The sequence below is a fragment of the Rana temporaria genome, chromosome 1, assembly GCF_905171775.1.
Source record: "Rana temporaria chromosome 1, aRanTem1.1, whole genome shotgun sequence".
NCBI classification, from domain to species: domain Eukaryota; kingdom Metazoa; phylum Chordata; class Amphibia; order Anura; family Ranidae; genus Rana; species Rana temporaria.
Genome location: NC_053489.1, coordinates 404,679,426 through 404,692,433, shown reverse-complemented (window position 1 = coordinate 404,692,433; position 13,008 = coordinate 404,679,426). Strand labels below are relative to the sequence as shown.

At 38.7% G+C, this 13,008-nt stretch overlaps 1 protein-coding gene across 1 annotated transcript in view; it reads left to right on the top strand.

Moving 5' to 3' along the window:
* Positions 1-468: 468 nt before the first annotated feature.
* The window catches only part of EFNA2 (ephrin A2), a 394,309-nt gene continuing 381,769 nt past the window's right edge, over positions 469-13,008 (top strand). Inside the window, exon 1 of the mRNA XM_040323691.1 lies at positions 469-1,135. Coding sequence (XP_040179625.1) covers positions 1,017-1,135 — 119 coding nt within the window. The 5' untranslated portion in view covers positions 469-1,016. The remainder of the gene's footprint in view (positions 1,136-13,008) is intronic.

The following is a 13,008-nucleotide window of genomic DNA, read 5'->3' as shown; positions in this document are numbered from 1 at the left end:
GGCACTTGCGAGTGAAGAAATGGCACAGAGGTTTGTTTATTCACAGCGCATGGGCCAATGACATCATCGGCGCACTACAAGGTAAATATCTCCTAAATGGCGCACGGTCAGAAGATATTTCCACTACCTATAGGTATGCCTTATTCTAGGCTTACCTATAGGGAAAACCACAACCACTTGAAGGCAGTGGGGAGTAAAGGAAGAAAGGAATAAAACGCCTGCGATGATCTTTTTGTAGGTTGCCATATTGTAAACATTTCTGTTTTTATGACTATAGTGAAGTTGTGTAAAAGAAGGCCCTGCAGAGACGGAGGCACATCAGAGGCGGTAGTACTGCACACATCCAGTAGATGGCGCGAGGTCTCTGAGCAGCTCCAATCGCGCCGTTGACATTGAGGCAGAGAATGAGAAGGGAGTGATGCTGCTCGGTAAGGGAGGAGTATGGAGGGCTGGCCGGAGAGGGAGGAGGGGGGGGGGGGGATGTTCGGTGTGTAGATGGAGTGAGGAGACAAGGACTTGGCAGTTGCTCTAGTGGGGTTGTGTGTCCGTGGTGGCAGCGCTAGTTGTCTGTGCCTGTAGTAGTTGTGTGTGAATCGTGTTCTTCCTACCTGTTGTGCGGACTGTACGTGTGGCCCGGGATCTGTGGTCTCCCTCCCCTCCCCCCACTCCAGGATGTCCTGACTGGTCCTGTAGCCCGGGCTCAGGAGTTGTCACCTCCTGGGCTCTGGACCATGAGAGCGAGTACAGAGACTGAGCTGAGCTGGAGCCCTGGGCTGATATACAGCGATAGTGAGCGGGATCCAGGTACCTACACATTATTCCCCCCCATGGCATGGAGCTGAGGGCTACCCGACCACTGGGACACTGACAACAAGGACCACACCTCCACCTTCCTCCTCCTTCACCTTCCTTCCACCTCTGCTCCACACTTCTTCATCACTTCTCCACCACCACACCGACAGGGCATGGGACCAGGGGGTCCGGTGTGAGTGGAGCACACAACTTGGACCCCGAGTATGGGGCCCCTGGTCCCACTGCTCCTTGGGGCCCTGATTTGGGTCTGTGTATGGACAGATGATCCCAGCAAAGTCATCTCAGATCGCTATGCAGTCTACTGGAACAAGAGTAATCCCAGGTAAGAAGGCTTTCTTTATTTCACGGGGAAGGGCATCAAACTTCTACAGGTAACTCTGTCCTATGGATGGAAGGTACCTACCGTCAGTCTATGAGTTGGGTCAGATGACGATGTGTGGCAGTCCTGGATGTGATTGCCTGGTAAGTAATTAACTGTGTGTGGGCTAACTTGCCAGACGTGCTGTTTTCATGATGACTGTGGTGGTGGGGGAACTTTCAACAAACCAGCAACAGATATTATTAACCCTGGCTGATCTTCAACTCTGATGGTGTCTGTGTAAATCCACAGACATTCTCAGACCTTTTTAACTAGGAGAAACGCTTGAAAAAACTTTCCAGGCTCAGGAAACCCATGACAGTAATTACTATATCTACAGTTGTGATGGTTATTTGGAGCAGTCCTGCATGCAGTAGTGGTCAGCATGAAGAGGGCTTCTTAATTTGGTCCTCAGTGGGAACATTGCTCCTTACAATGTTGGTCAGTAGCAAGAGTGTTCCTTACAATAGTGGTCAGTGGAATTAATGCCCCTTTTATTGGTGGTCAGTGGGAAGAGTTCCCCCTACATAAGTGGTTAGTGGGAAGAGTGCTCCTTATATTTGTAGTCAATGAGAAGAGTTCCCATACATTTGTGGTCCGTGAGAAGAGTTCCCTTTGCATTCGTGGTCAGTAAGAAGAGTTCCCCTTGCATTCGTGGTCAGTGAGAAGAGTTCCCCTTGCATTTGTGGTCAGTGAAATAATTGCTCCTTATATTGGTGGTCAGCAGGAAGAATTCCCCCTACATTAGTGGTCAGTTAGAAGAGTTCTCCTTACATTAGTGGTCAGTGGAATGAATGCTCCTTATACTGGTGGTCAGTGGGAAGAATTCCCCTTACATTAGCAGTCAGTGGAAAGAGAATTCCTTATATTGGTGGTCAGTGGGAAGAGTGTGCCTTATATTGGTGGTCAGTGGGAATAATCTTCTCTTATATTTAGCTAAAAAGATCATTGGTGTTGGTGATTACATATCTGGGGGGGGGGGGGTAGAAGTTACTCATTGATCAAGGGATCCCTAACAACTTCTGGAGGAACACTTACATTAGTGATGAGTGGGAAGAGTGCTTCTTACATTGGTGGTCAGTAGAAAGAGTGTTCCTTATATTGGAGGTCATTTGGAAGAGTGCTCTTTACATCAGTGAAAATAATCCTCTTTATGTTAGTGGTCAGTAGGAAGAGTGCTCTAAATGTTACAGTGTTGCTGAGTAGGAAGAGTAAGAAGAGTACTGCTTTCATTGGTGGTCATTTTGGAAGGGTGCTCCTTATATTGTTGGTCAATAGGAAGAATGCTTCTTATGTTGGTGGAAAGTAGGAAGAGTGCTCCTTACAATTACGGTCAGTAGAAAGAGTGCTCCTTACGTTAGTGGTCAGTAGGAAGAAGAGTGCTCCGTACATTGGTGGTCAGTAAAACCACCTTGGTGGTCAGTGGGGTCCTTACATTGGTGGTCAGTAGGAATAATTCTCTTTATATTAGTGGTCAGTGGGAAGAGTGCCCCTTAAATTGGTGTTTAGGGGGAAGAGTGCTCCTTACGTTGGTGGTCAGTGGGAAGAGTGACCCTTACTATGGTGATCAGTGGGAAGAGCACTCCTTACATTGGGGGTAAGTGGGAAGAGTGCCCCTTAAATTGGTGGTCAGTAGGAAGAGTGCTCCTTAAGTTGGTGGTCAGTAGAAAAGTGTTCCTTATTATGGTGGCCAGTGGGAAGAGTGCTTCTTACATTGGTGGTCAGTAGGAAGAGTTCTCCTTACATTGGTGTTCAGTGGGAAGAGTGCTCCTTAAATTGGTGGTCAGTAGGAAGAGTTCTCCTTACATTGGTGGTCAGTAGGAAGAATTCTCCTTACAATGGAGGTCAATGGGAAGAGTGCTCTTTAAATTGGTGGTCAGAGGGAAGAGTGCCCCTTAAATTGGTGGTCAGTAGGAAGAGTGCTCCTTAGATTGGTGGTCAGTAGAAAAGTGTTCCTTACTATGGTGGCCAGTGGGAAGAGTGCTCTTTACATTGGTGGTTAGTAGGAAAAATTATCCTTATATTGGTGGTCAGTGGGAAGAGTTCTCCTTAAATTGGTGGTCAGTGGGAAGAGTTCTCCTTAAATTGGTGGTCAGTGGGAAGTTCTCCTTAAATTGGTGGTCAGTGGGAAGAGTTTTTCCTAAATTGGTGGTCAGTGGGAAGAGTTTTTCTTAAATTGGTGGTCAGTGGGAAGAGTGCTCCTTAAATTGGTGGTCAGTGGGAAGAATGCTCCTTAAATTGGTGGTCAGTGGGAAGAATGCTCCTTAAATTGGTGGTCAGTGGGAAGAGTGCTCCTTACATTGGTGGTCAGTGGGAAGAATGCTCCTTATATTGGTGGTCAGTGGGAAGAGTTCTCCTTAAATTGGTGGTCAGTGGGAAGAGTTCTCCTTAAATTAGTGGTCAGTGGGAAGAGTTCTCCTTAAATTGGTGGTCAGTGGGAAGAGTTCTCCTTAAATTGATGGTCATTGGGAAGAGTTCTCCTTAAATTGATGGTCAGTGGGAAGAGTGCTCCTTAAATTGGTGGTCAGTGGGAAGAGTGCTCCTTACGTTGGTGGTCAGTGGGACGAATCTCCCCTTACATTAAGCTAAAAAGAGCATTGGTGTCCGTAATTACATATCTAGGGGATAGAAATGATTCATTGATGGTGAAATCCCTCACAAACCGTGGAGGAACCACTGTTGAGGAAGGCTGTCATAGAGTATGGAAACCTATTTTGTGTTTGTCAAGTCTTGTTTGTAAACAGAACTTTTCTGAGTGCCCCATACCCATAAACATACTTCTGCTGTTTTTCTTGCTTCATTAGGCATCATGAGTGGCAGTGGGTTGTGTGTATGTGAGATGCTGGCTTGTGTTCTAGTGTGTCTGCTTTCCTGAGCTGATCCAGATGCTGCTGTTGCAGGAAACTCCAGGGACCTGAGCTTTCCCCTAATGCTCAGGATCATTATGAGCTACAAGTGCATTTGATGATCGTAGGCTGTCTCTCAAGGAACAGGCGTTTTGTATTGTGAATTTAACACAGCCGCAGAGCCTCAGAACAAAAGTAAAGCGTCTTAACACAAGCCTGAATCTTTGTATCTTATAAAGATCTGTTTTTGTTATAAGGGTGTATGCGTTCTTAATAGTAAATGCTTTTCTACAGCCTATTTATATTACTGGTGCACATGATGCTGTTTTGGCTGGCAAGGGAAGCACATATTGGTTGGCATGGTTGGTGCATGTTATGTGGCACTAGTTGGCATTCACAATGCATATTATGTAGTATTTAGCCGCTATGACATTTCAATGCATGCTGTTGCTTGGAATGCTTTTTATACATACATTTTGTCAAACAATTAACTGTTCTAAACAGACTGACATTCCCAGCACGGTTGTGCTGTGTAGTATTTATTTCCAAAGCCATTGCATGGTTCAAGTTTTCCAAACAATGTGATATTGTATTTTCCCAGTCCATGCAGGAAGTAAGTTATGTCGTATGCTGGGAAAGTTATCATGACCATTTTATTTCAATATTTTCTTTGAGTGAATGAAGTATGAATGTAGGTTGTTACTGAGTGCAATATGGCGATTCAAAGACGAAACAATTAGCAAATGCATTGCGTCTGCGTATATATTTGTATAGACATAAATAACGTACCCAGCACATGTGAGGTCCATACCCACATAAGAGTTCATTTGTCTAGTAAACATCCGATACATGCCAACATTTTATGTACTAGTCAGTTTGCCAGAACTCTTTGGTGCTTATGTTTAATAAGACCAACAGAGCGGCAAGCAAAGCGCAGCATCCTATCGTAACCAATCACAATCTGTCTCTCACAAATCTGACTGCAGCAAAATTAAATCTAATTGGTAGTCAGCGATTAGAGCGCTTTGCACATAATCGTTGCTGATTTACTGCTTTATTAAATAAGCTTTATTATGTATTGCTCTGCTTTGTCTCAGAGTATTTCCATGTGTTATATCGATTACAGCATGGGCTGGATAAACCTAGTTCAACAAAGGCTTGTTCAAATAGCACTTAACGCTGAGTTATTTCTGGAATGAAATATCTGCATGTTTGTTACATGTGCTGTACAGTGCGAATCAGCATGTTCTGTTCAATGCATGTATGCATTTTTAAGCAAAATCAACTTTCCACTACCAAAGTTTGCATAGTTTGGCATCCTTAGCATGAGTTTGCTTAGTAAATGTCATGACCAGTTTACCTGTTTAGTAGTAAACACTGATTTTTTATTTTGTTTTGCAATATGTTTATTGCTTTTTCCAACATTTCAATAAAATAAAGTACAAAATAAAGAAAGTAACATAGTATTGTCATAATAGAGTATCATTGCCCATCATGTGTTTATGTATATCCTATATAAGTGTTTCATATCATGATTATTAGTTTATATTAGTTTACCTATTGGATGTTTTTGCATGCAAATGTAACGTTGGCATGTTACAAGCATGTTGGGAAATAGACATATTCCATATGTATAGTGCATTGTAGTGTCACATGATCAGCCTTATGTATGTAAGAAGAAGCATGTTACATTCACTTGGTGTGACCCATGCATACACATTAGGAAGCATGAGTTTGATAGGATAAATGAAAGTACCGTACGTGATATCACATGTTGGTAGGATGGATGGATGTGCAGCATGGAATGATAATGATATGTACTATGCAGCGTGTGTACATAACACTTGGTACCTGTGCAATATGAGCTGCCCAGGCACTAAGAGCATGTGCAAGCATTGAACAGTTTCAAATAACTGATGTACAGTATGCTTGTATAGCATATATAGCAAAGTATTGTTATCACTGAGTTTGGTAAGTGTAAAAAGAGAGCGTAAATATAAAATTAAAGCACTGTGCGTACTGGTATAACAGGTACAGTGCAGTGTACACAAAGCTAAAGAGTCATGTTTAATATGTACACTGTAGTACAGAGGGAAATGTGTTTGTGGAGAGTACAAGAGTGTTTGGAATGCTAGTTACATGTACAGTATAGTTACAATATATTATAGGGTTGGTTGGTCTGATCAGTGCATGCATAGGTAAGTACTCCTGTGCCAGTGTTAGAACTGACAGTCTGTCATGACCATTATAGGGATGCTCAGTCTGCTGCTTTATGTGTGTGGACTTGCATGGCATCATGTATGACCAATGCAGAGTAGATGGCGTGGTTAGTGTAATTTTTTTGTAGGGCAGCATTTGTAAAATTTAGAACATATAACATAGTTTCCTGTTCATTTATGTACTCATATGTAATTACATCTGTTTGTGGTTATTGCAGAGATATCATGATCATTGTTTGCAATCTTGGCATGTATCACCTATGCAAGGTTCAGAAATGCTCATTAGCGGAGCTTATTCATTTAGTTGATACACTGTAACACAAAGCATGTGGTGGAATGTGTTGTCCATGTTGAAAGGGGTGGCTAGACCATTCCTGTGTATTATGTGGAACAGTCTGATTTTCTCTGTGTGCACACTGCTTAGTACGTGTCACGCCCAATTTACATGCCTATTATATGTTCCCACATTGGCTTGTATGTTGTGTAGTGTGCTGTCATGCTTGCTATACATTCTATACATATTATTGTAACATTTTTCAGAGTATATTTTACATGTAATATGTACAGGCATACCCCACTTTTAAGTACACAATGGGGTTTATTTACTAAAGCTGGAAAGCGCAAAATCAGGCTCACTTCTGCATAGAAACCAATCAGCTTCTAACCCCAGCTTGTTCAATTAAGCCTGGTAATAAAACCTGGAAACTCATTGGTTTCTATGCAGAAGTGAGCCTGATTTTGCACTTTACAGCTTTAGTAAATAAAGCCCATTGTGTACTTAAACGTGGGGTATGCCTGAAGTATTTAAGCATTATATTATAGTACATTAATCTGTGAGATGATTATCACCAAATCAAACTGCTTCCATCTAGTTTGGGCAAAGATCATCATGGCCACAGCCAGATTTGGACTGCTGCAGATATCCTTGGCCAACAGATCACAGGGAAAATAGCAATCGGCTGAATGGGATATTTCGGCTGACTGCTATTGTCCACTTGATATAAGCCAGAATCAGCATGCTTTCCCCTCCTTCCTCAGTAGGCATACACATGTATGCTCAGGCAACCAGAGCACGCTTATTTACACACTTAGGTTAGAATATTATTTTCTTATATTATAGACTAAGACTATACCTGCAAATTCAACCACCCTATAATACCCAGCTAACAAATCCATAGACCTGAAATTCAAATCAAACTTTCTAAATCAAAACGTGTGCCGCGTAGCGGCTTTGGGGAAAAAAATTAAATAGTACCCATGTACAAAATTCGACAAAAAAGCTATCAAATTTCACTGTATCCAACATATTGTAGCAACCTCTCTGCTTGTTCTCCAGATCCAAAATTCCAAAAAAGAATCTTGTTATTTTTACTTAGTTTTATTTTTAAAGCCCTCACACATGGAACTTGGCACGAGTTATACAAATAATTCAAGTTTTTAAGCATTCGTAAGCGTTTCAAGTTCATTTTCATGCTACACTAGTATAACTTTACAGAATTAATGCACTCTGGTCTTTTGTATGTTTGTTGGTGTTTAACAATCCCAAAAGAAAGTAATCTTAAAGTGAACTATTATTTCTTAGGACATATTTTGGGGAACTAGTATGGGCTGTTAGTACTCTAGCCTGGCCATGCCAGATTCCTGGATTTCATTGCCACCAAGGACAGTATCTGGATGGCGTTAGTATGTTCTACCTTTGTTGGTGTGGGTTTCCTTCTGGTAATCCAGTTTCTTGTCACATCCAAAAACATACCGGTAGAGTAATGGTCTTCCAGTCAAAACTGAGCCAGCTATTTGTGTGTGTATATGGTTGAGATAATAGACAGTAAGATCCTACAGGGACAGGGATGATCTCAACAGTTTATGTTTTCTGTATCACACCAAGGAAAAAATTTCAGCACATAGAAAAAGTAAAATTAAAAAGAATAGCATATCTGTATGCGCAAACATATATGTATCATGTATGTTCATGTGTATATATGTGTGTGTGTTCATGTATGTAGGCAACTCTGTACACTATAGCTAAACAAAGTCAAGAGCTTTGTCTCCTAAAATGTATCATCAGTATATAAGTCTTCAGGCATGTCATATAAATCTCCGAGTGCATTATTTAAAATACCTAAATAGTTAGGTATGCTTCAGTCAGAATAATATGATGTTCCAGCTGAAAGATTGTGGTCTTTGCCTTTTTTTTTTTTTTTAGTGCTGATTGCTTCACATATGGTTTTTATTTACGTAGATGCCTTCAATTTTTTTTTTAGACCTGTTCCTCAGATTTGGGTTTCTGCCTGCAACTGTGATTCTGGCCTAGGATATTTCTTTTGTTCAGTTAAATGCTCAACACATGTTAAAATTCTTAAAGGATCCCAGGTCTGGCGTGGACTGTCAATTTTTATTTTTTATTTTTTTTGCTCAGCATTTTCAGACCCATACGGCTTCTTTCCAAGTGCTTGGGTTATTAAATGAAAGAGAACAGTCTTAGAGGATTAAGCACCTCACATAATTTAACACACTGATAGCGATCTGTAAAAATAGCACTGCTTACTTACTCGGAGTGTTCTGGACAAGTTTTCAGAATAAAAATCAATAAATCAAGCAAAAAGAACATTTTATCCCAAACTGTGTTTTTTTTTTTTTTGTAGAGCTTTGTTGGAATTGGAACATTCTCTTCTATGATACTAGTATTTTCTATAGTAAGCACATATATTTGGTTATATAATGTGTTGAGGGACTGTTGTAACTTGTGAACTAAAGTGTTTCTAAACGATAAATCTTCAGTGAGCACTTTATCTTCCCTGATCTGTAATGGGTAACATAACATGGTAGAAAACTTCTAGAAATTATTAATAAAAATAAAATTCTATGTAATGACAATGAGCAATATTTTCTACAAATACAAATGTGACCAGTCTTTTTAATGTTATATATATATATATCATATTTTTTTTATTGGGTACATATTTACTAATGCACTGATATATTTTTTAACATAATGGGCAACATTATCTGTTATTATTCTTGTTGTAATTAGACTTTGATTCTGAATGTTCTCTGATGAAGTGCTTATTTAAAGGTTTTGTACTCCATTATGTAAGTGTATTTGCATTTAGGCATTTTGGAAAGCATGTGTGCTGCATATGAAGAACAATTAGTTCCTTATCTGTAATTATATTGAATTGTTGAGATGGGAAATCTTAGGAACAAAGCTACCTGGGACATATTTTAATTGGTTAGTCTCTTCTATGTAAATTTAATTATTGTCCCTCTTCTACAAAATCGTTTGTATAACAGGTACACCTTATTGTTCTTGTAACCTTATTGTTAAAAAATATTTATTAGTCTTATTATTTTACAAAAATAATCTTAAGTAAATGTTTCTGATTATACTTACCGTACTTAAAAACACCACATTCTTTTTTAGTAGGATGACTACGAAGTGGCAATTCTAGGCTGCGTGTTTGTAATGATATATTTTAGCTTTTTATGTTCGCTATTTTTAAAAGTTGTAAAATTTTAAACCCGATATCCTTTTGCCTGTTTGTTTGCTGTTTTTACCCAAAAACAGGAGAAATTTTATATGTAACGTCATATCCTGTGTGCTTATCAATCTTGCCATACATGTTGCCTTTATGAGTGTAGGCCTGGGTCTATAGACTTACCTTGTATCATAGAATGTGATGGAGATTGTGTATCTTGTATCTTTTTGTTTTGAATTCCATTTTTTTTTAAATATGTCTGAAATTAATATGTTTTTGTAGGTTTTATTTAAGGTACAATGTATTATGCCGCTTTTGACAGATTGCAGGTATAAACACACACACCTGTACATACACACCCTCATTTTCCTAAAATGACTGTGCAAGAGAAGCATACTTTTTTCCGACTAAGGAAAAAAAAAATATATATATATACATATATATATATAATTTTTATATATTTGTACACAGACACATTCATATTTTTTCTAGCAACACACTGTTATGTTCTTAATAAATTCACCGCTTTTTGGTAATAGTTTATCTTACAACCTAGCTAAAAATGTTGGGACATTTTGAGAAGCTGATAAAACCATCAGTTTTTTTATAGTTATATAGTACATTATCTGTGTTTTACTTCTTAAATTGGGGATGGTTGCAATGTGCTTGTATTTAATACACCTTTATTAAATTTCTATATATTGGAATTAGAAGATTTATGTTACGGTCATATGTACTCATAAAAACAATCATTAACGCAGTCAGTCATAATCTTAAAATGGTAGTCATAGGATTTAACTACTAAACAATTCTTCTGTAGAAGAATTTTGGCTTAAACATATGCAATAACATACCACAAATACGCATGAATTTCCACTGTAACAACCTTTAGCACCAGCTCTTTATTTAAGGTAAAGGTATTTGTCCATGAAAGTCAACCCCAGTAGATCCTGCTCCATAGATCGGTCTGCCGTAGAGTGTTTTTTTAACAAATCAGGGGTAGTATATATATATGTATATATAATATATAATCATTCTCCAATATCACAGTTATTGCTGAGATGGTATGGTGAACGTGCCTTGGATTCTAGTAAAACCTTAAAATCTTAAATGCATAGTTGACTTAATTAAGAATTTTCAAAAAACAATACAGAAAGGCCTCATCTATTCAAGCTAAACTTTGCTAACAGCTATGGAGTTTAAATCTATATATGTGAACTTTTTAGCCAATGTTGTGACTCTTCTTCAGTTACCCCTGCAAGGAGGTACATGATAATTCTAGGTGCATCTTTTCAGTTTGCACTAGTTATATCAGTTGACAACAAACCAAAGTACCAATATTTAATCAAACGCCTAATTTTGCAGAACTCAGAGCTGGTGATGAAATCAGTCTGGCACAAGTCAGGACAGGCAGCATTCACATAGAATGCAGTTTACAGTCAAAAGTCAAATAGGGGAGGGGAAGGGGGGTAGATGAGGGTAGACAGATGAATAATAGGAAACAGAAGACAGGGTAAAATCTTGACCTCAGTTGTAGTGAATTCTCAAGGCAGATATTGAATCTCACAAGGACCAGCAAAAAACATTCTCTGTTTTCACTAAAAAGAATATATACTTACCTTTTGGTGACATCACAGTCATGTTGGGGAATGCGTGCTCTTCAGTTCCCTAACTAGGCCCGAAGAACGATGCAAGTGAGTTCCCAATAACGACATACCTTTTTTGAGAAGAAGATTTCTGAAATAAGAGCCAGCCGTGTGGATGATAGCCCATTGACCATCTATGGAAGGTCACTGGGAGCCACTGGTTCCTGCATCTTGTCAGAGCACAGCTCACAGTTAGTGACCAGTGAGCCTCAAAATTGGTCATCATTAATCTGAAGAATTGAAACGCTCTGATGTTATTTATAATATATTTTTACTTTTACGGATAACTTTTTGTTGACACTGCTTGCTTATTTATGCTGTGCATTGATTAGTTTGATTATATCAAATTCATTTGCAAAGATGCCAAATTAAACATTTTTTAACTGAATATAAACATACAGTCTGCTGAGAGTCATTGCTATTTATGAATCACAATTGCCTGGTTTTCAAAATAGCATTATTCTCCTCACATTAGGCACATCCCCGTACAGTTATTTGGACAATTTTAAAATGAGGAGAATATCATCCATTTCCCTGATGTTATGTTATCACTAATTCTAAATAAAAAACATAATTGCAAAAGAATTGTATGTAGTACATTACAGCACAATAATAGAATATATGTATCTACATTAGAGTGACCATATTATCCATTTATGAATTACTCAGTATCTTGGGATAGATGATTGTGATGAAGTGGGAGTTTTAGACCTAGGAATTTTCTCACTGGGTCATTCAATCAGCCCAAGAACTGTAAATAATACAGCACATGAACATATCGTTAACTAATAGAGTGATGATCTAGTACCCGGTTTGTCCGGGGCTTGCATTCCTTTAAATGTGTTCGTTAATAGAGCTGTACCCTAAAGTTTGGATCATATCCTATCACGTGGCTGGTAGAGAAGTATTTTGCAAATGTAAAACATATAAGTACAAAAATATAAAGGATGCAATCGTACATAACATATTTTTGAGCAAAGCAAAATAACTTAACTCAGTAATGCTTGCATCTAAATTGGTAAAATATTGTAATATAAAACCAATGCAGTGTCAGAATATCAAGCTTTGCTGTGAACAACTCTTACTTATGGAACTCCCATAGATCTACGTTATTTCTAACAGTCAAGCACACATGAAGAAAATAAAAAACAAAGTTTGGAACTGCACACCTTAGCATGTCAAAGCTTATCAGGAAATATATAGCTTCCCTCTGTTCTGCTATGTCTAAGCTCTGCTGTCAGTCGGTATAATGTATAGCAATGGGTGTGCACTGACAATGGGCCTGATTTACTAAAAGTAAATATGCAAGGAAAAAAATCCAAGATTATTGGTGCAATATAGTGCAGGTTTTTATCAGTGCGTGTATATTTGCTGTACACTCATGTTTTCGATTCCTAGTTTGTGGTACCAGGCTTCAGTGTACGTAAAACAACGTGCTACTTTGGGCATTATACTCTGATAAGGTACACTAGGGAATGTGTTTGTTAAGAATATACCTTAAAATAGAAATACCATGCACACAATGGGGCAAGCAGCACAATTATTCACTAAAGTATAAAATGCACATGCAGCAAGACAAAAAGGAACCACTCCAAAAGGCCCCTACGCCATGTTATTAGAGCAAATAAGGGAGTGCGTGAACATACATAG